This window comes from Struthio camelus, unplaced genomic scaffold, assembly GCF_040807025.1.
Source record: "Struthio camelus isolate bStrCam1 unplaced genomic scaffold, bStrCam1.hap1 HAP1_SCAFFOLD_148, whole genome shotgun sequence".
In the NCBI taxonomy this organism is placed as follows: domain Eukaryota; kingdom Metazoa; phylum Chordata; class Aves; order Struthioniformes; family Struthionidae; genus Struthio; species Struthio camelus.
Genome location: NW_027182691.1, coordinates 27,006 through 48,552, shown reverse-complemented (window position 1 = coordinate 48,552; position 21,547 = coordinate 27,006). Strand labels below are relative to the sequence as shown.

The 21,547-nt window shown below is 57.1% G+C and overlaps 1 protein-coding gene across 1 annotated transcript; it reads right to left on the bottom strand.

The window, feature by feature from the left end:
* Positions 1-1,374: 1,374 nt before the first annotated feature.
* Positions 1,375-20,450, bottom strand: LOC104142504 (maestro heat-like repeat-containing protein family member 2B). Its single transcript, XM_068929345.1, has 34 exons — positions 20,368-20,450; positions 20,210-20,279; positions 19,984-20,097; positions 19,399-19,472; positions 18,789-18,908; positions 17,610-17,717; positions 17,110-17,263; positions 16,640-16,680; positions 16,161-16,302; positions 15,274-15,326; positions 14,644-14,742; positions 14,191-14,310; positions 13,873-13,995; positions 13,234-13,386; positions 12,810-12,932; positions 12,349-12,428; positions 11,839-11,974; positions 11,621-11,713; positions 11,027-11,131; positions 10,541-10,664; positions 9,691-9,794; positions 8,862-9,014; positions 8,019-8,173; positions 7,604-7,757; positions 7,089-7,285; positions 5,523-5,663; positions 5,222-5,333; positions 4,872-5,018; positions 4,380-4,562; positions 3,611-3,766; positions 3,051-3,173; positions 2,709-2,811; positions 2,229-2,294; positions 1,375-1,629 (listed from the first exon to the last, which is right to left on the bottom strand). The coding sequence occupies exons 2-34, from the start codon at positions 20,220-20,222 to the stop codon at positions 1,535-1,537; spliced, it is 3,864 nt and encodes a 1,287-aa protein (XP_068785446.1). The 5' UTR covers positions 20,223-20,279; positions 20,368-20,450; the 3' UTR covers positions 1,375-1,534.
* Between the last annotated feature and the right edge of the window lie 1,097 nt (positions 20,451-21,547).

The window sequence follows — 21,547 nt, the reverse complement described above, 5'->3', positions numbered from 1 at the left end:
GTAGGCTGTGGGAACTGTCCTGTCCGTGCAGGCACGTGAGCAGGTTTCCTTGCTCTTTCCAACATGACTAGAGCACGGAGCCAAAAAGAGTGCCCCAGAACTGTGACGTCCCAAGGCTGGTTCTGGCACTTGGCATGGAAATCTCCGTGTTGCGGTCAGCGCGACAGTTCAGCGGAGGCAAAGGGAGCGAGCGTCCGGGATGGGATCCAAATTAGACCCAGCTGTGTGGAGTGAACGTTGTGAGAAGCCTGTTCTTTGAGCACCACCTTGCACAGCCCATCCCAGAGGCGCGCTCAGGGGGAAACCGACTTCTCTGCCCGCTGCCTTTTGGGCAAAGCCTGCGCTTTCTTGGTTTGTTGCCTGCAAGGTGCAAGGCTGAGGACTCTGGAAGGGAGTGCTGCAAAGTAGAGAAGGCTTCTCATGCAGTCCTTACAGGTGTTTGCAAGGGGGTTGCTTTCCTTTCTCTGGGTACTTCAGCTGGCAGCCTCTGGAGCAGCCCATTCTGTCCCTGCCCTTTTACGGAGGTGGATTTATAGGGCACACAGCAGGACTTGCCTGGCCAAAAGCAGCCCTAGCCGTACTCTGCTGCCTTACCCTCTTTCTAGGGACTGGCATTTTCTTGGTGAGCAATACAGGAGTTCTGCATTGTGTGCTGAAGGTACTTGTGTGCCTCGACTTCCGCAGCTACCTGCCCTCTTCCTGGCCTGCTCCCAGGTCCTGTGCCTGCCAGAGGCCCAGCCGGGTCCTATATCTTCCTCCCGAGGCCATCGCTCAGCTTTCTATGGGGCTCAGCAGGAGCATCTGAGAGGCTGCTCGGTCTTCCCAGTCAGCCCTTCCTTCAGCATGGCTGGGACTCTTTCCCCACCGGGAACAGCTCCTAACTCGCTCTTGCTCCCGCGCTTCTTGGAGGAACAGGTTTTAGAAAGACCAGAAGATGACTCCCAGGACTCACTGTGGTATGCAAACACCCCTCAGCTCTTTTGTAATCACAGCAGCAGGGATTCTCCTCTGCCCCCTGCTGCTTCCTCAGGCTCCTCTTGGGCCAGCCCCTGCGGAGGGTTCGGCAACATAAAAGCCAGAGCCCAAGCACCCAGAAATGGCCAGAGGCTGCTCCTCCACACTCTGCAAAATAAATCCCCTTCTTGCCACAAAGCAGCCAGCCCAGAGACAAGCACCCGCGGGAATCCCCTGCCCACCTCATGGTGTTCAAGGTCAGGGTCAGATACGCAGCCCTCTCGACCTCCCTTCCCCGATACAGACGCAGCTCAAACACACTGGAAGAACGGCTCGTTCACACACCTCACAAGAGCCCTGCCTCAGCCAGGCGCTTGCCATAGGCCCTTGGCCCCAAAGAAGCACCGCATAAGCTTCTGTCCAACAAGCAGTGCTTTATTTCTGCCAGTTGATTGCGCTGGCTCCGCGGTGACCCAAACAGCCAAGTGTGTGTGGCCTGGCTGCCTTTCCTTGCCTGCCTGGCCTTCCCCTTGCTCACTTTCTGCACTCCGAGGTGCTCGCTGGGGACCTCCTTGTTGCTCTAAGCATTTCTCAGCTCTGGCCAGTTGTCACTGAGGACCTGAGCTGCTGCCTGCTGCACGCTGGGATGCCGGTCTTCCTGCAGCAGCTGGAGAACTGAAACAACACAGGCAGAGGCACCCATGACTGCCAAAGGCCAGGACGCACTGCTCATGCCTTCCCTGGCTCTCTGAGCAGAGCCTCCCTTGAGAAAGCTGGAAAGCCTTCCCTGCGCTCAGTCCTGCGACCCCGTGGCAAGGCTGGGATACGACAAAGGCTGCCTTTGCACACAGCTGCTGCAAACCCTCGGCCTTCTGCCCAACTTCAGTGGCAGAAGCTCTCTCCTGGGACCAACGGCCCCTCCATTTTGAGTCTTCCACACTCCCAGGTGCTTCGGGAAGGAGCCGCCTTCTACCTCAACCATTTGGCCAAACGTGTGCAAAGGTCTAGCAACTTTCCCCAAGGTTGCTTTTATCCAAAAGACATTCTTGGTTCAGCAGGACCTTGTGTGTGTGTGTGGGGGGCGGGGGGGCCGCAGGAGGGAGGGGGGGAGTGCAAGAGCTCTGAGTCCATAGTCACGTGGCATAAGGTCATAGCCAGGCCGAGGTTTGGGGCAGGACACGAGAGAGAAGGGCCAGCGTAGGGCAGCAGAAGGTGGCGACACCCTTGCCCAGACAAGGAGAGAGTGGAGGGCAGGAGGGGCAATTTTAACCTACTTGCACTCAGAAGACTCATGTCGTGCTCTCTCAGCCACCGGGCATCTGCATTCTCCAGGATAACACCTGCTCACACAACGCAAATAGGTAAGCATGAAGACGCTTCCCGTGGTAGCCCTCGTTCCCAGTGTACTTTCTGACTAGTGTCAGACGTTGAGGATGGGCTTTGGGGAGCAGGGGAACGTTATAAATATCAAGCCAGCAGGCTCCCTCCTACTTTTAAGTTCCTAGGAAGAGGCATGAAGCAGAGGTGAGCAAGTGAGTGTGCCAGGGGCCAAGCCTCACCTGCAGCACTCATTCGCCCATGCTTTTCCTACAGAGACTTCAGCCACTGTACAGCCCTTAACTAATTCCTGCTGCGGCCACCCTCCTAAGGCAGGCGACTATGAGCAGCCCCGTTGCCGAGAAAGTGGAGAAGGCCCTTTGCTCCTCCCTCCAAGAGATGGAGGAGCAGCAGAGAGCTGCAGCTTTGTCTCTCACCAGTTAGTGTGATGGCCGCAGTCCGCATGCCCCAGCACGAGCTCCAGAAGTAGGTCTGGAGGGTGTCGTAGAGGCTTTCCAGAAGCTCCGGGGTGTTTCTGGCCTAGAGGAAAAGAGAGAAATGGGAGTTCTTTGGCTGAAAAGGCCCTTCCGCTGGCCCTCGGCAAGGAGAGCGGACGAACCAGGAGATAACAGAGAAGAGCAGGTGGCTGCAAGGCACTAACAGCTCCCCTCGTCGCCAGGCTCTACCACCTCTCTGAAGGGCACTCCGTGCTCCAGCTCTCTGGGCCAGGGAAAGTCGCTGCCACCGCTCAGTCTTCCCCCGGGCCCCAGCTTACTCACTAGGTGACTGCAGACAGTTTCCTGCAGCTCTTCTGCCCTCTTCTGCGTGTTCAGAGCAACATGTACCTGGAGCTTCTGCAGGCCCAGCAGCGGAGTGCAGAGCAGGAAAGTGCTTCGACAGGCCTGAAAATGAGAGTTGCCCCAGCTCAGCGCTCCCTGGGCGCAGCCAGGTGCCTTTCAAGGGAACTCACTGAGCTGAGCACTGCTCATCTCCTTCAAGAAGGGGCGGTGTTTCACTCCGTGCAGTTTGCAGCTAGGAGAGGGGAAGGATTGCAATAGCAGGCATCGCTCCCCTGGCCTAGTACTTGGCAGCCTGGAGACAGCACCAGTGCCTGGCCGCTGTCGCCTGTGGCAGACAGCTGTTAACTCCCATGCCCTTGGGAGAAGGGCTGGATCTGCCGAGGCAGGAGCAGATAGGAGGGCACCTGGTCAACAAAGACTTGGAGGCAGGCCTGAGGCCTGACCACTGTGGCACTGTGGCGGCAAGGAAGGGCGGACGCGCTCTGCTCTTGCCATGCCTCCCTCTCCGTATGAAGAAAGCAGTGAAAGGTGGCTCTTACATTGCGGACGCCAGGGTCTGGGTCCCGAAGGTGGAGCAGAATTCTGGCCCAAGTACTTTCGACTTCCTGCCTGAGAAAAGGTCGCCATTTCCTCTTGGCAGAGGAGGCCAGGATTCCGTATAAGGTGAAGGCTGAGGAACGAGCGACCGCCTCCTTCTGCAAGCAAGAAACGCCAGCCGTCAGGTGGCTAACTGCAAAGGACCGCAAAGCAAACAGCTCTTGACCAGCCTAATGCTTCCAGCTGAGTCCAGCCTCCTGAGCAATGGTTCTTCTCAATTTGTCCAAGGCCCACGGATCAGGAGAAAGCATTCACCTGCAGGACATCCCTTGGGAAACAAGAGAGGGTTGCCGTGCGCCGATCCCTTCCTTGTCCCTTGCTCAGCTTCTCACGGCCTTGCCTCCTGAGCTACGGGGCAGCTGAGCTGTTGGTTTCTGAGGTGCTCAGCAATGTTACGGGCAGCTGACCCAGAGGCAAAAGCCTACAAGCTCTTGGACTGCCCAGGAGTCCCGCTAAGGGATTCCCTCCCTTTGTGGCCACACTTCCTTCACCGCTCTCCAAGGGGAATCAAAAGATGACTTCCTCTGGGTGTCACCGGGGATGAGCAGACATCAGCCCAAGTCTCCTCCCTTCCTCTTCAGCCTTTTCCATGAGCGGCCCTTCTTCCCGGAAGCCAGACACTCCTCATCTCCGCTTGTCCCCCTTGTCATACCTTTCCGATGACCCTACCAAGACTGCTGGGACAAGAGGTACCTACTGCTGTTCACTTACAGCATCAAAGAAAGCGCTGGCACACAGGGCGATGTCTCTGAAGGTGACGCCAAGGGCCTTCTCTTGCAGCTCCGCCACCACTTTTGCCAGGGCTGACAAGCTCTCGCCCGCGATCTGCAGAGAGCTGACGTCCCTGGTGGCCCTCAGTAACGCCTCCACAACGGCCGCCTTATGCTTTCTCAGCTGTAAAAGCAGGAGACAAACAAGAACCTCTCACTAGTCATTCCTCTCACATCTCCTCTCCACCATTTCTCCCAAGAGCAGAATTTGCTGGGAACCATTCCAGAGCACCCCTTAGCCTGAGCCCCTACCCCCTCGGCCGCACAATACACCTTTGCAGCCAGAGCAATGGCCTAGAATGGAGCACGGTCTCAAGAAAGGCGGGCATTTCCCTCTGTGCTGCTCTGTCCAGTCTCTCTAAGCCTTGTGCAGCTCTCTGCCAGGAGCTGTCTGGTCAGGGCTGTCTTTAGTGAGGAGCAATCTCCTGCTCACCTCCTCAGGTGCTCCACTGGCCAGATTTCCCAGGCCTCTCACTGCCATCTGGCGGACAGTGCAGCTGGTGTCCAGGCATCTGTCCAGCAAGGCTCGGAGGACAGGCTGAAGCAGCTTCCTCTCCTGAAGCAGCGGGTCCTTCATCAGCTGGAAAAGAGCAGCATGACCATTGGCACCAACACAGCCATCCCAACCACTCGCAGCAGCTGAACAACCATCTTTGGGCATCCCAGCACTGCCGGGGCACCTTCTGCTAGGATCTTGCTGGAGAAAGACATGTCGCAATGTCGCAAGCAGCACTTTCCAGAGACGACTGCCCTCAACCCTCGCTTGCCCACCTTCTGGCTTACCTCAGCAAAGAAGGACGTTGCCATGCTCCTCAGGTTCGCTGACGGAGAGTCCAGCCATGCAAAGACAGCGTGCACAGCAGCCCCTGGGATTGCGCCAGCTCGCAGCAGAACGCTGCATACACAACACAATGAGACACTGAGCCCAGGAACTTCCGAGAGTCAAGGGCTGTGAGGCGGATGGTCTTCCTCAGCAACTCAGGACAGCCTCCCCGGACAGACGTGCCAGACGAGTTCCCATTCAGCCCCTTGCTGGCTGACAGGCACCCCCAAGAGGGAAAGAAGCCCTCCCAAAGGCTCTTACCTCGTCAGCAGGCACATGCCCTCGTGGGAAGTCTGGGGATTTGCAAGAAAAGCCCAGGTTCTCTGCTTCCTCAGAATCCCCACCCATTTCTCTTCTGCAAGGCACTTGCAGAGCACCATATCTAGTGCTTTGATGGAAAGCCTGATTAAAAAAAAAAAAAAAAAAACAGAGTCAGAGCACTTGAAACTGTGTCATGATCAGAACTAAAGAAGCTCAGCCACTTTCTGAGGTGCTCCTTAACTTGTTCTAAGCCCCACGGAATGAGATGCAAAGTACCCCCTGCAAGCACGCTTCATAATCCGGAAGGGTGCCAAGCTAACAGGAAACTGCCGTGGTCATCCGCTTTGATGCCCTCAAGCTCACGGAACACACAGAGAAAAACAAAACAAAACCGAAGCCTTGGCTTCTCTGATGCTAGAACCTGAGCTTTCTCCTAACCATCATTTGGAAGGAATTACCAGCAGACGCGAGTCAGCATCTCTTTGCGCTGACCCCTGAGGATCACGTGCCTTACCAGAACACCACTGCAAGCAAAAGATGCACGCTGAGGTGGCCCGGCTTGGGGAAATGGAAAGCAACGGGCAAGAATGACCGTTTGGTAGCTGCATGACTGCTTGTGGGCCCCGTGCACAGAGCAGTAGTGGAAGAGGAGGCTCCGCCCAGCCTGCGAGGGACACCCAGTCAGGCAAGGCCAAGAAGCACTTTGTTCTCTGCCGCTCACATGAGCAAAGGCTCTCAGGGTTCACCAAAGAGCCAGCACCCCAAGCTGCCTTTGAAAAGCCTTCCTGGCCCTCGCCTGGCCACAGAGAAACGTGCTTCTGGCTCCCTATGGAAACCGTTATTCTGCCCCCTGGCTCGTCTCAGCTGAAGTCCAGGCAGCTGTCTCAAGTCATGTCTGGGGAGGCAGACATGTTCCTGCTCCCATCAGACTACAATAAAAGACCCGCTGCGTTGCAACCCCAGCTTTTCCTGGGCGGTACCACACAAGGTTCTGTTGACGCTAGCTCCCCGCAAGCTGACTTTTCCAGAAGAATACTGAGCTCGTGCTAGGGCACAAAAGACACCTGCCAGCCTTTTGAAGAAAGGGCAGAAAAGCCCGACGAGAGCCAAGAGCGAGGCGCTAGAGGTAGACAAAGACACCTACTGGCAAAAGCCCCGTTTTTCCCATGGGGAGGGCGATTAACCTTTGCAACAGTCGCCAAGACAAGAGGGGGTGTCTGGGAAGCAACTCTCAGCACCTTGCAGGTTCTTTGTGAAAGAGAGGCTTGAGGCAAACACAGGCTTTGCTGATCAGCAGGGAGGGAAAGCAGTGGCATTCTGAAGTCCAGGCTATGCGGGCCGGAGGGCACACTAGAGAAGCCCATGGTGCCAAGTAGGCACCGCCTTTGCACCTAGCAGCCTACGTTTCTCCAGGAGAGGAACGGAGGTGAGAACCAGCATAACAATCTGTCCCAGCAGCGAGGAAAGAGGGCAGAGCAAAGAGTTCCCACCGGGCCAAGAACAAACACGACCTGGTGATGCGAGCGAAAGCCAGCCCCCTCCATCTCTGCCCGTTGTGCTCATCACCTGCAAGGACAGCTGTCTTCTGCACGCGCCACAAAGACCGGCTCCTCTGGGACTCTTCCTGGGGAGGACGAAGGCATCTGCTTGCCCAGAGTGTCACTGATCTGCTTCAGCAGCAGCGGAAGTAACCACGGAAGGAAGAGTGATGCAGTTTCCCGGGTCTGCAGGGCGGACACCAGCTCAAAGATGGCACAGGTTACCTGCGAAGAAATGCCATCACCAACAAGCGGCTGGAAAGAAGAGCTTTCCCCACCACTTGCCCTGTCCGCCTGCCTCCTGCCTGCAATTCCCGGTCTGCATCTCTGGCTTCTGCCACAACCTTGCAGAGGGGCAACAGCAAGCTCTGGTGGCTCCTCCCAGGGATAACAAGGAGACGGACTTTAGCAAAGCACACTGGGAGGCTTCTCCACGTGGCTTTGCAGGCGCCTGTGTAACAAGACGGTGCCCTACCCCTCGCTTGCACTCAACAGCATCCTTGGCCAAAGAGGGGGCAGAACTGTGCCTGTCACTTGACGTACCGTGAGAGGTTCCAGGGCAGCCTCATTGTTCGTCACTGCATGCTCAGCGCAGGTGGTGGTGGCTTCTGCACTCTCCAGCCTGTGCATGAGTAACTGGAGCACTTGAATCGCAGGGAGGCCTCTCCCTAGAGTCCTCCACACCGCCACTGTATCACTGCAAGTGGAAGAGAAGTCCACACTCGATCCCTTGTGCTCTTGCACCTAGAGCCCCTCCAAGGCAGCTAAAACACTACCGCTGGCCAGCGTGGAGCTTTAGCAGCCAAGGCTCTTAGCAAATCTGCAAGCGCGGGATCTGGCAACAGCCTCGCTTTTCAGGGAGAAAAGCAGCCTGCTTCTTAACGGAATCTCCTCTAGCGCAGCCAGGCTGTGGCATCTCTGGGTTCCTGCAGTGGAAGGAGAGGGGAGCGGCACCCACCTGTCCATTGGCAGGCGTCTCTGCAGGAGGCTGTTGGTCACTGCCTCTGGGTGATAGCAGGCCAGGACAGAGACGGCATGCAAGAGAAACTCTTTGAGGTAGTCCTGCTGGCAAGCTGGCAGATGGTCGTAAATGACTGACAGGACTTCTAGCACCTGGATGGAACAAGGCAAGAACAGGGGCAGGACGAGAGCTGAGCCCCCACAACTAGACACACGCATCACCACTGGGCAACACCTTCTCAGGAAAGTAAGGCAACCTTGTGGGCAGGCAGCCTTGTGGGTAACACACAAACAGGGTCCGGCAGAGCACAGAGAACCAGAGACACAAAGGGCAAACTCAGAGAGGCCCTGGAACTGCGGACCAGTGAAGAAAGACCAAGGAAGCAGACTGCGTTAGCCATCGTATCCCAAAACCCAAGCAGAGCCAGGGCTGAAGAGGGGGACCCCCCCCCCCATCATCTGCACCCTCTCCTCCCCACAGGTGACCCTGAGACACCAGCGACCCTCTGCAAGAGGGTCGCAGAGGGGCAGCGGAGAGCAGAGCAGAACACCAGAGAAGGGGGAGGAGGTACAAGAAATGGGTGTCCTTCAGGTTTTCTCCATCGTGAGACTGTATCAGGAACAGCTGGAGATCTTGCACTAGAAGCGTTTGGATCGCTGGAATCAGACTGAGAGTAGCTCGTGGGTTAGGTTGCCAGGACTTCAGCTAGGCAACTTCAGCAAGACGTTCTCGGCTCTGCGCGCACGCTGCCTTTCTGCAGCCCACACCAGCTCCGCAAGGTGCAGCGCAGCAGCCCACTGCCCGAGTCCAAAGGGCAAAGATGAGCAGAGGGTGTTTTACCTCCGGGAGTATTTCTCTTCCACGTTGCTCCAGAAAGATGAGCATCCAGTGTCCTGCTGCCCTGGCACAAGTGGGGCTGAAGGACAGCATGCTGCCCAGGACAGCCTTCAGAAAGTCTCTCACCTGCTCCGAGGGAAAGGCTTGGCATACAACCTGCAGGAGAGAAAGCAGAACGCGGAGAAACACCCTCAGAAGTCTGCTTGCGCTCTTGCAAAGCAAGGGCAAGAGAACTTGAGCAGCTCCTCAGGTAGGCTGCTAGCTAACTGGGAAGGCTGCAAGCAGCTGCTTCTTTGGAGTTAGGCAGCCCATAGATTTGGAAGGCTCTTGCGTTAGGTTGTTTGCTTGCATGCACAACGTATGTTCTTGCAAAGAGCTCCAACAGAACACGGAAGGCAGAAGCTGTATGGAAGAGTTCATGAAGACGTTGAGCATGCTGATTTCCCTCCAGGGTACATCATGTGAGACATCGGGCTTGCCTAACAAGACTTGCAAGCAAAAACATGTTAAAATAAAGAGAAATCCCTCAGGCTGAGGAGCTTCCCTGCTTCACCTGCTTCACTTTGACTCCCTTTGTCCACAGCGTTTGAGTGGGGACGGATGACAACGAAACACGCCCACACCCGTGCATGCACACACAGAGGCACACAGAGAGCGACAGAAAGCCTTCCCCAGTGGCAAAACCAGAGACTGCTACGCTTCAGAACAAGAGAGGCCCCGCTGCCAGAGGCCACCCTGAAACTGGAGAGAGAGCTTGGAAGTCCAGAGGAGACTGGAGTGGAGTGGAGCTTAGTCAGCAGGTAGCCGCAGCCCTGTCTTTGGAGTCAGTAACCTTGGCGATTTGGGAAGAAGTCTTCAGCAGAGAATCCACATCCGTGGCACTTAGCTCCTCACGGAAGTGCTTCACCTCCTCTTTCTTCATGTGCATGGCCTCGCCTGAAAGAAACACAGGGGGAAAGGATAGGCGCATGTTCTGGAACTGAGCCTCCAGTCGAGAGACATTGATCAAGGAACACCCAACTGGCGGCAGCGAAGTCCGCGGGTGACGTGCAGGGCCCTTCTGAACTCTGGCAGCAGCACTTCACGAGCGGGGCCATGGGATTCGGGTGTGTGCCAGTGAGGACAAACACCCTGCCTTTCCGACAGCACTTTCCCGAGTGTGCCTGCTGTCCTCAGCTAGAGGCCTTGCTGTTCCCAGCATCTCCAGCCCATCTTCTAGCACAGGGCACTCTGGTCTCTGAGAGGCAGGAAATTCTCCACAGCTTGCGCAGTGTGGGCAGGTGATGCTGACCAAAGCTCACCAGAGAAGCCCAGGAGCCTAGCTCCCTTCTAAGCAATTGCTCAGCTGGGATCGCTGCTTGTAGAGCCAGAAAGTGCTGCTTCTGTTCCTTATTTCCTTCCGTAGACCCAAGTGTGGAAGGGCCCTCGTTGCCCACAGGAACTGGGAAGGCCCCTGGCGCGGTGTTCCCCAAAGAGCTTCCCCAGGCCTCCCTTGTCGGACAGCCAAGAGGAGAAAAACGACCAAGGTCTGCATGCAAGAAACTAGGGCAGTCTGCTGTCTGCTGCTAGTCCTCTCTTGTGGCCATGGAGCACCGTCCCTGCACGTCGCCTCCGCCGCTAGGCAGGGAAGAGCGAGAAGAGCAGCCCGAAGGAACAGGGCAGGGAATGACTGTTCTTCTCACCTTGTGTAGAGAGAAGGCAGCTGACGCAGTCGACTGCCCACTGGCGGGATGTGACCAGGGAGTCACAGCTGAGAGGCCCCAGCACTGCAATCAGGGAGCCAAGCTGCGCACAAGTGCTTTCTCCCTAGTAGAAATCAAAGGAAGACAAAAGTGCCCAGGCTGCAGGAGCGGCCCTTCAACCTTCTGCTTCTGGCGCTGACTGCTGGCCCCGAGCTGGGCATCCGGAGCACTAGAAGCTCAGCTCCATCCTCCTGGGAGATTACCAACCCCGAGCGCAGCCTCGAGCAAATCTCCGTGCCGGGGAAGCGGGAGGGGGTGAGGAGGAATGCCGTGTTTGTGGCAGATGGGCGCTGAGGCTAGGGCAGAACTGCAGAGAAGACCTGCCTTGCCAAGTCTGCCCTCGAGACTTGCCAAGTCTCCCCTAGAGACTCCGGCCGCACCCACAGAAGCTTCCAGAGGGTTCTGGGAAGAGGAGGCAATACTCACAGCGTCCACAGATCTCTCAGCATAAGCCTTTGTGAGCTGAGTGCAGACCTGCAGGGCCCTCTCTCTCTCCCATTCTTTCTCCGAATGGAGCCAGGCCTCCAGGAGCTGTTGGAAGACCACAGCTACATCAGACTAGGTATCTTTCAAACACACGCACAGAGGCCTTTGCAATCTCCCGCCGTTTCTGGCAGCTTCCCCAAGGAACCACCCGAAGGATACGTTGGCCTCCGTGGGAATTCATCCCCAGTGTGAGGCGTCCAGCCGCTGAAGACTTGCTCTATTATTGCATCCGCTTGCAGCCAGCATTCACTCATCAGCAAAGATTGGGAGTGCCCTTGCATCTGTCCGCCAGGGCCATCTTGCTCCCATCAGGCAGCAGCTGCCATTGCAAAGCGCCCTGACAACAAGCAGCACGACTCCTACAGCCACCGTGGGACCTAGCTTGCTTTACCTCCCAGGAGGACTTGCATGGGTTGCACCCTGTTCTCAGAAATCTCCCTTCCTCTCATGACCCCCTCAAGCAGGAGGCCCTCCATCCGTGGCCCGCCTCCTGGCCAGAGAGCAGAGTTTCCCTTTCGGCTCTTTACTACTCACGTGGAAGGTTTCCTTGAGCCAGGATGAGGTGAGGCCTTCCTCAAGACTTGCCACGAGCTGACCGAGAGCTCCCAGGGATTGTCTGTAGAGAGACTGAAAGCAGGAGGGAAGGAGTGACAGGTGAAATCCCAGCGGGGCCTCCAAACTCAGCCGGAGAGGCTGTCCGAATTCAGGGCAGCGCTGAAGACTCAGGGCAGCAGACGGGGACTGACAGGTACCTCTCCGTGCTGAGTATCCTTTGCTGCCTCCCCTTCCTCTCTGGTCCGCTCAAGAGGAGGCAGGGGAAATAGGCTTTGGAAGCACGCGTGAAGGAGATGACAGTTTTCCTCCTGGGTCAGAGATGGCTTGATCTTGCTGGCAGAAGCCAAAAGGAAGACAATTCAGAAAGGAGACCTTCCACTGCTTGCCAGAGGGGGGCCAAAGGCAGCTAGCGTTCCGCTGAAGCTGCAGCCCCAAAGCCCGACGCTGCGGCCCCTTGAGAGGGAGCGCTTCCACCAGCTCCCATGCATTCTTGCCTCACTCGCAGGCGGCAGGAAAACATCAGCCTCCCAGGGAGCGGAGAGCTGGGAGCTCCCTTCCCTCAGCCAGCCAGCCTGCCTGCCTGCCACATCTGAACCACTCGCTCCTGTGGCAGCTCCTGACCCCACACTCAGGTCAACCAAGAAACTTCAGGCCCCTCCCCTGCAGCACGCAGAGGAACACCCAACACACAGGAGGAAGGGCCCTACCTCAAATGCTCAAGCGCAAGAATCGCCTTGCAACAAACAGGAGAAGGCACAGAACCCACGGGCTCCTGCTTCACCAAGTCCTGCAGTTCACAGAGAGACAAGGACATAGCGGTCAGCGGGTAGGAAAGAAGAGGGCCCTCCCTCTGCAAGACAAACAGCCTCTTCTTCCACACTTGCGACAAGCACAGACAGAGCTTCACGCAGACAGCTCCCCCAACTCTCTCCTAAAGGACCACTTTGCAGCTCCAGAGAGAACAGGGCCATTGCTCTTGCCGGGGACTGCCCACAAGGTGGCAGCACAGAAGGGTCCCAGCACGCTGGGCACTAGGCTTAGGAAGCGCCCAACTTTGCCCATGCTCTTTCACAGCCAACAGAGAATAGTGCCTCTCTGAGGAAAGCCATCTCGTTGCGCAAACAGCAGCTCTTTGGCGGGACAGTCTCCCTCGCGCCGTGTCACTCACCAGCAGAAGCTCCAGCAGCACCCTTTTGGAAGAGAAATGAAAGTTCTCCTCGTTGCTGACCCCTTGAATGGCCGAGCTGACCTCTGTGACGCTCTGGATGAGGGCCAGCTTGAGCTCTGAGTCCTGAGGACGAGGAGAGAAAAAGAAGGCAACAAAGATGAGGAGCTGCTCAAAGGACCAAAGATTAACGTGAAGGCCAAAGGAGGATTAACCCGGGGCCAAAGCTGTCCCAAAAATGCTGCACAGGGAAGAAGCGGCATCCTCCAGAAGCCTACAGGACCTTAGTTCGGGTTCCATTTCAGAGGGAGGAGCTCTCCCCTCGGGTCCTGGGAGCAAGCGGCCTCCCGGAAAGCAGGAAGGCGCTCTCCCCACCTTCCTCCCCAAAAGACGGAGCTCCCTTACAATGAGCACTGTGAGCTGCTACCTGAGAGCTGCTTCGGTACTGGCACAGGATGTTCTCCACGATGACCGTCTCGACTCGGGAACAAAGCAGCCTTTTGGGAGCATGCAGAGCTATCCGGCTGAAAGCCAGCATGACAGCAGCACACGCCTTGCCTCTTTTCTCCTTTTGCTGCTCCTGGACAATTGGAACGGCCATGAGGAAGCAGTCCAAGCTCCTTGTTTTACCTCAGCCTTCCCATTTGCTTCTCGTTGAGAAACTGCCTCCAAACCAGGATGAGCTTGTCACGGCCACCCACACTTCCCCCAGCGTTTCCCACGGGAATTCCTCAAAGCCTGCCTGAACTCTCTGGGGAAGAGAGCTGGTCTCCCTCACGCCAGCTGGAGCTCTTTGGCAGAGGAGGGCTCCAGTGCACAACCTCCTTCATTGACATCGCCGCGAGTCTGAGCGCTGCCCATTGACCCGTCCTCATTCCCATTTGCCAGCCACGTGGCAGCAGCCACTGGCTGTTGCTGCCACCGCTGGGGAGCTTGCAGCCAGGGCTCGGTACACGCGCTCCTTCCTCAAGGTGCCTGAAGCACCAGAACTCCAGGGTGCAGGCTTCCGGCAGGTCTTAGCCCAGCAAACAGAGCCAAGACAAGCTGGAAAACCGACTGCCCTTACCTCCCGGAAGGTGAGCGCCCTAGAAAATGTCCTTTTCTGCCCAGCCACATCAAACTCTTGCACTGCTCTCAAGGCAAGATCCAGGTGGCTCTCAGCACAACACGCTAGCACAGAGAGCGGTCCCTGCAACACAGGGAAAAGCGCGCGTCAGTTGCCATCCCACCCGTTCATCCCTTGCCAGCTGCAGTGGCCAAGCAGAGGAGATGATTGCCTGAGGCAAGCCCCAAGTCAAGGCCCACCAGGCTGCCAAGTCCGGCAAGGAGGCCCAAGCTCCCCGGGCAAGACTGCAGAAAGCCGCGAGAGGAAGAGAACGCCCACCTCTCTCTCAGAAGGTTCCGACCAATTGATCCCTTCCAAATAGCTCTGCATCTGCTCTCGCACATAGCTGACATTCTGAGAGGCTGCCAGTGCTGTTCCCACAGCCTTATACAGGAAGCTCTGCAAGAGAAGAGGCCAGCAGCCCTGTCATTGCTGGAGAAGCGGGGCACTCGGGTACCACTCCACCTCAAGGGCCCAGAGACAGTCAAGCATCCACGTTACAGAAACAGCCCGTTCTGTAGCCCACTCCAGTGACCCCAGCTCTATTTGGAGAACCTCCAAGAAATAATAATAAAGCTGTTCTGGAGGGCAGAGAGTCGGAAGCGGTGACAAGAGACTGTACTGAAAAGAGCACGTCTTCGGTCATAGGCCAGTGAGAGGAGCAGCCTGTGGCTCTGCCACCACACCTCGCAGAGCCGAGAAGTAGAGACAAAGGCCTAGCAGAGAACCAACCTTCTCCTTGGAAAGACGGGGATACTTGGCCAGCTGCTGAGTTAACTCAAGGCTGATCCAGGCCTCGTTCCCTATTGACTCCAGAGAGGTTCTCAGGAGCTATGGAGAAAACCAAAAGGGAAGCAAATGTGCCTCAGGTGTTGTCAAGGCCTTTTGCACATTCCAAGCTGACAAGAAGTTCTCTGGGGACAGCTAGCACTGCGGATAATCCATCTTCCCTGCCCACCCCCTTTATTGTGCCCCGTGCTCCTCTTGCAACACGGCCCCCAAGATTCCCCTGGCTCTCAGGAAACTATAGGCAAAGAGGCAGTGGCCCTGTCAGGACAACAGGCCCAAGTCCGGGGAGAGCACAGGCATGCCCGAAACCTCACAGCTACGCCTCCCCCTCATCTCTCTTCCTGATCTCTGAGAACCAAAGATCAGCTTGGAACTTGAGGGAAAACTCAGAAGACTTGCGGGGGGGGGGGGGGGGGGGCGGGAGGAGGGGGTGATTTCCCTCCTTGCCTGACACCCTCCAGATGCCCCCCCTTTCTGCTTATCTCGTGTCAATCTCCGGGCCCCACTCAGGTAGGCCAGAAAGTCAACAAGATATTTCCTCTTTCCTTAAGAGGTCACAGAATAACGCTGTACCTTCAGCAGAAGGCACTCCCATTCTGCATAGTCCAGGGAGCTCTCATCTTTGCCTGCAAAGCAAGAGGACGCAGCAGCAGGTCAACTGGATTTGAGTGAGCCCAAGAGAAGAGTCCCAGTGTCACCTTTGCAAGCAAAACTCCCCAGAGGCCCAGGCTCCCAGCTACCAGAGCGTCCCTACTATGTCAGAGCTAGAAGACACCCTATGCCCCTTCTGTGTGAACCCAAAGGCGTAGGGCATGTCCCTGCCTTTTCTGCCTTTTCTTCCAAGGCCACTGCATCAAACCTAGACAATACTGACCACTTGCCGTGCCCGCTGCTTCACAGCAGCTGCCACAACAGTTCAGAACACAGCACGACTGCATGCACTACACGCAAGGCACACTTTCTGCAGAACGACCCAATGGTATCTGTAAAATGACGGCCTTTTAGGCCGTGCTATCAAGCTACTGCGAGAGGAGTTTTGGAAGGGGCCTTCCCAAACCAGCCTGCGTTTATGGTCTGAAAGAACTGCTGCTGCTGCTGCTGCCGCCAAGGTGGACTCCACTGGAGACTGTGAACTTGCCAAGAGAGGGCAGTGTCACAAAAGCTCCAGGCGGGGGAACGTGATCCCTCCCAAACACTAGCCAAGCAAGGATGGGCGGATGCTGCCAGAGCCTGCCTTTGGGACGCAACCAGCGAGGCTAAAGCCCAGCCAGGGGTCAGCCGATCTCAGGGGCACTCCTTCCCTCAGCTGCCAGTTCCAGCTCCCTGGCACTGGAAGGCAGGCCAAACAAGAAGGCTTGAAGACACTCAAGGTCTCTGTTCTCCTCAGTCACCCTGGGGAGCTGCCTTTCCCTTCCCCTCCTGGCTTCTTCACAGCCATCCCTTCCCAGCGGACACTTTACCTTCCAGGTACTGCAGCAGGGAAGGGATCTGCACCATCCAGGGAATGCCCACCGCTCTGTGAATCTGCCTGCGAAGGGCCTGCAGCAGCTGCAGGGCAGCAACTCCACGGCCACCTCCTCCATAAGGAGAGCACGCAAGCAACTAGACGAGGGAAGCAGAGGGAATTAGAGCTCCAGCCTGCCAGAGGAACAGCAGTTTGTCTGAGAAAGAAGGCGGGCTCCGCTCGTGCCGTGGCAGGCAGCACACAGCAGAGTTGCTTCTCTTTTTGCACTGCCCCCCTGAGGAAGGCAGCATCCTTGCTACTCGAGAGATTCACGCTGGGACTCCCCAGGTGCTCCCTGGAGGGCAAGACGCCCTCCGGCAGGCTTGTTCCTCCGTGGGGGCTGCGGGCACCTGCCTTGAAAGCAGTCTCCATCCTGAGCTCTGCCCCTGCCCTGGCTCAGAAAAACTCTGCTCCACGGGGTCCCCAACTACTCACCAGGAGGCGTAGCAGCAGAGCCTGGGGAGTTGGCATTGTGGCTGGAAAGTAAAGCAAAATGCTCTGTTTCAGCGGGCCAAGTCCCACACATGACCTTCACCCGTCCACCCCGGGCAAGGGGGGGCTGATCATGTGCTGATAATTTGCCTTCCCTCAGCTCTTCCCATCTCAGGGTATCCCCGTGATTAACGGACTGAAAGGAAGGTAAGTCCCCAGCAGCGCCAGGAAGGAGTCCTCCGTTTTACAGGGAGAACGCTGAGGAATGAAGAGCAAGGCATTTCCTCCGGGGCACAGAGGAAATACAGGGCAGGGCTCCCTGCCCCCTAGCAAAAGGGCAAGGCTGCGCTCTTCACTCTTCCTCGCCTCCCGCCTCCCGCTTGGGTGTGCCAGGGCACAGAGAGACGCGCAGGCTCAACCTGTCCACCTGACAGAGCAGGACAGACTGCATTGGAAGGGTTTCTGCTTTGTACCGTGTTCTTGGTAGCCCAGGTAGTTGGGTTCTTCCTTCTGCTCCTCTGCTCTCTCCTGCCTCTCCAGGAGCGCCCGGAGGCATCGGGAGAGTGGGATCAGAGTGCCAGTGTACTGAGCTGGCACTACATACTGGAGGAGCCTTGGCCATAGGAGCTGCAGAGAAGAAGACGGCAGTTCAGCATGTCGTTCCGTCCAGCTGTTTTGCTAGCAGTCGTCTCCTGCGGCTACCACCCAGCCCCTCCACCGTTAGCCTTCTCCAATACATTGCGTGATGTTTCGCCCGCCCTTTCTCTTCTACCTCTTCTCATTCTCGTCCGCTGCCCTAATCCCTACTTGAGCCCGTCTCTTGGGCTGTAACTCGCAAGGCTTGGTTTCCCCTCTCCTGTGACATGCCACTCTGGCAGCCTCATGCTCTGAAGAGCTTGTGAGCGGAGACGGGGAGGGCTAGGAAGAAACGTCCTCGAGGCAAGAAGTAGCACCAGGTGGTGCGATGACTTACTCTCGCCATGCCGCTCACTGAGACGTCCAGAGAGTCGAGGACTTGTAAGCACAGGGTTTGAAGCGCGGTTTCTTCCAGCACTTCTATCTCAGAGAGGTTTCCTGTCTCCTGCAAGGCAGAAGTTTGAAAACACTCCCATCAGTGACTCTTTCTTCAAGAGGAGGCTAGCGGGACTTGGCTTTTGGTTTGGGAGCACGGGTCACCTGGGGCACGACGAGAAGAGCAAGTCCTAGAGTGGGGGGGGGGGGGGGGCAGAGGCCAGACTGCAGGAAAAACGACGCCGAATGGAAGCAGAGAGAGTCACTGCCTGCACGCTGTGCATTAAGCACGCCAGGTGCTCCGTGGCCCACGCTCTCTTTCAGTGACACCAAGGGAAAAGCCAGGAGCTGCGCTCTCGAGAGGGGTTATGCTCGGTTCCTGCCCTGGAAGGAGAGCGTGACTGGCTGCCGGGGAGATGAAGAGGGGGAGGTGGGTGTCCTTTACGCCTTTCTCTGTACAAACAGAGCCTGCAGGAGGCTCCTGGTGAATGCTGGCAGAATCCCTGCTGGAGAGGAAAGGCCCCACCAGAGTGAAGATCTTCAGCAAGTCCCTCTCCTAGGGAACCGTCTAGGAGGACTCACCACGCCCTGAGGGCCTGGCTGGCAACACTCAAGACAGAGATTTGCCAATGGCCCCTTTGCTTCCGGAAAGGACCCAGAGCCCCAGCCTTCTTCACGGAGGACAGGGCAGGTTTGGAAGGGATGGGAGACAAGGAGACAATCAGGGAGCTTTTCCAGCTTCTCCTGCTTAGCCCATGCTTTCTGCCTTTTGCTGACCATCCATCAGCATCTCAGCAGTTCCTTTCAGCCTTGGTATCCTCCTGAGGATCCGCCTGTCCCGAGTGGCTTTTGCAAAGCAGCTTGGCTGAAAGGTCCTGGCAGCACCACTGCTCTCTTGAGGGTAACTCTCCAGTTGGTGGCTCCCAAGGCGTGACATGGTGGGGCAGAGCCACAGCCATTCCACTGACAGCAGCGTATACACCCACAGCGCATGTCCGTTTGGGTGCCAGGAAGTTCATGAGCCCCGCGACTCAAGCCCTGCTGCTTGAGGGCCTGCGCATCCTCTGTGAAGTCCGCCGCAGCGGTCAACATACCCAGGGCACCGAACAAAGTGCACAATGCCAAGTTGTTCCCCTCTTACCAGTCTGCTGGTGGCCCGACTGAACTCCTGGAAAATATAGGCCACCAGACCCCATGCTGAACAGTCGTCGACGCCAGAGCGGAACAGTTCCTTGATGAAGGAGAGGACGGCAGCTTTCACCTGCCAGGGAGGAGAGCGCAAAGCAGGGCAGCGATTAGTCCCTCTCTTCAAAAGCTCAAGGAAAGCTGCCCTGGCATTGACATATGCAGGAAGCCCCTAAGACCTTGGAGAGATGACAAGGAGACAGAAGAAGTCTTAGCTTCTGGTTTCACTGCTGCGCTTCCCAGCCAGGCCACATCTTGAGCCAACAGCAGCTGAAGTGGCATGCCCTTTCCCCTTGGCAATCGCTCCCCTGCCTATTTGCAAAGCTCCCCCTACAGCTGCTCAGCCGCCACCTGCCGCTCGCTTGGCAGTGCCAGCCACCTGCCAAGGCAGTCTGTAAGGCCCCCTCCTCGCAGTAGCTCTCCTGCTAACAAGACAAAGCAGGAAGCATAGGCCTAGGCTAGGTCCCAAAGAGCCGCCTCCTGGTATTTCCTTGCCAGAGTCGGCGCAGAGGGAAACGCTTTCTTCGCCACTCAGCACGGTCCCATCCCTTGCCCAACCGCCTCACCTTCCTCCGGTGGTCTCCACACACAGATTCCACCGCCTTCACCACCAGGCACATTTCCTTTCTTATCGTCAGGGCTGAAAGAAATACAGGTACATTGCGGCAGAGCCCCCTCTCAAAAACAACATGGCCCAAGCGTCCCCGTTTTCTCATACACAACTGGACAGACAGAAAGCACAGGGCAAAAGTCTCTGCCTTCAGTGGAAGCAGCAGAAGCCGCAAGCAACTCCCCTGCTACAGACGCAGCTACTTGACAGGGATTGCCTAACCCAGGGAGTCAGAGAAAGGCGATCTGCACTGGAATTGGCTGCTGTTTGTGCTCGGATTGCTACTGAGCTGAAAACGGCATCCCTGGGGCAGCGTGCTTTCTAACTACCCAGACACATTCTTCAGCTGGCTTCGATACAATACGGTTCACCTGGCGGGGAGGGGTGGGTGCGGGCCTAGCCTTTGTAAGCACTTAGGCATGTGTGTGCATCACCAGTGGAGTGCCCTTTCCCACTGGAACCACGGGAAGGAGCTCGGGCCACATTCAGTGTGCGGTGGAACCCACAGCGTTGCTCACGCTTTCTTCCTGGTGTTGCTTACAGTCACAGCGAAGCAAAGATCTGAGCAGATACAGGGATGTTGCTCTGCAAGCCTCGTTCTCAATCTGCAGTTGGGAGTAGAGAAACTGCATGGTGTCGTCAGGGAAACGTCGGGCTGGAGGGAAGAAATCATGCTGTGGGTTACCAGTCAATCTCTTCTCACGTTGCAGAGGCTTGCAGGAGAGCTACACAGAAACCACAGCCAAAGGCTGCCTGCTGCTCCTTACCTAGCAGCAGCATGCAGTAGGAGAGCTCTGTTTTGTGCTCAGTGCTGTGCCCCTTGGTCCCATTGGAGAGCTGCAGGAACAAGGTACATGTTAGCCTCAGTCTTCCGAGGGACTGGGGAGAAGCTCTCCTGTGAGGTCTTGTCTCCTGGGGAACTCACAGGGAGACAAAGACGCTCTTGCAGAAGGACAGCGCTCTGTGCTCACAGAGCCCTCTTCCGCTCTCCAGCCCCCTCCTCTCTCTAGCACTCTCTACGGAGCTCTCTAGCACTCTACGGAGAGCCCAGAGAGACAAGCTTCTGCTCAGACAGACCCCTTCCAGCTCCTGGAGTCAGAGATGCATCCCTTCCGGAGTGTCTTGCCTACCCACCTCCAACACTCCAGGGGGAGCCGGAGCCCACAGCCCAGGAGCCGCAGGCAGAACTAAGACTACAGCCCAGAGGCAACAGGCCGCCTTTGAGGTCCCGGCAGGGGCTCTGCAGCAGCAAAGCACCGTTAGGCTCCAAGGGCCGGCTAGGAGTCAAAGGCTCAACCTGTGCCTCTGGGCTCCCGATTCCTGCTGCGCTCTGCCTGAGCGTGAAATTCCTTTGTGAACTGAGCTGTGAGTGGAGCCCCGGCAAAGCAGTTACAATCACAATCGGGCCTGGACAGGTCTGCGGGCACCTGCGTGGGATGGAGCGCCCCAGGAGCTGCACGGACCTGACTGCAAGGTGTGAGAAAGGCCCGGGTCAGGGAACCTCTGCACTGGCAGCCCGCAAGTCTTTCCTGTCAGCCTGAGGCAGACCTGCTCGACCCAAGGGGAAGCGCAAGACGTTCACAGCGCCGCCTTACCTGGCTGTGCACAACGATGCAGATGACAAAAACTATTCCTTTGGGGATCAAGAGCTGGGATTTCACCACAACTTCCAAGAAGTGACTGAGACTCTACAAGTAGAGAAGGTGCAAAGAAGAGGGGGGCTTGTCACCTAGAGCAGCTCATGAACACAGGACAGTGTGCCTCCCTGGCTGGCTAGCCTCTTTCCTGAGCCACCAGAAGGCCCCAAAGCTCCCGCGCCATCTGTATGTGCCTGTCTCGGCTTCTTCTCTAACAGCTGCCCAGCTGCAGCAGCAACCCCCGCTGCTGCCTGCTGTTTGCACACGCTCCCCCTGCCTCACACAGCCACAGCGCCTTGCGGGACGCCTCACCTTGGTCACGTGAGCACTGTCCTGGACCTCCTCATATTGGCCCAGGAGCCAGGACAGCCGGCTGCACACCTGCTCCTCATACTCTTCTTTGTGAAGAAGGAGGCCCATCATAGCCGCCACAGCTCTGATGATGGCCTGCTTGAGCTGCAACGCAGA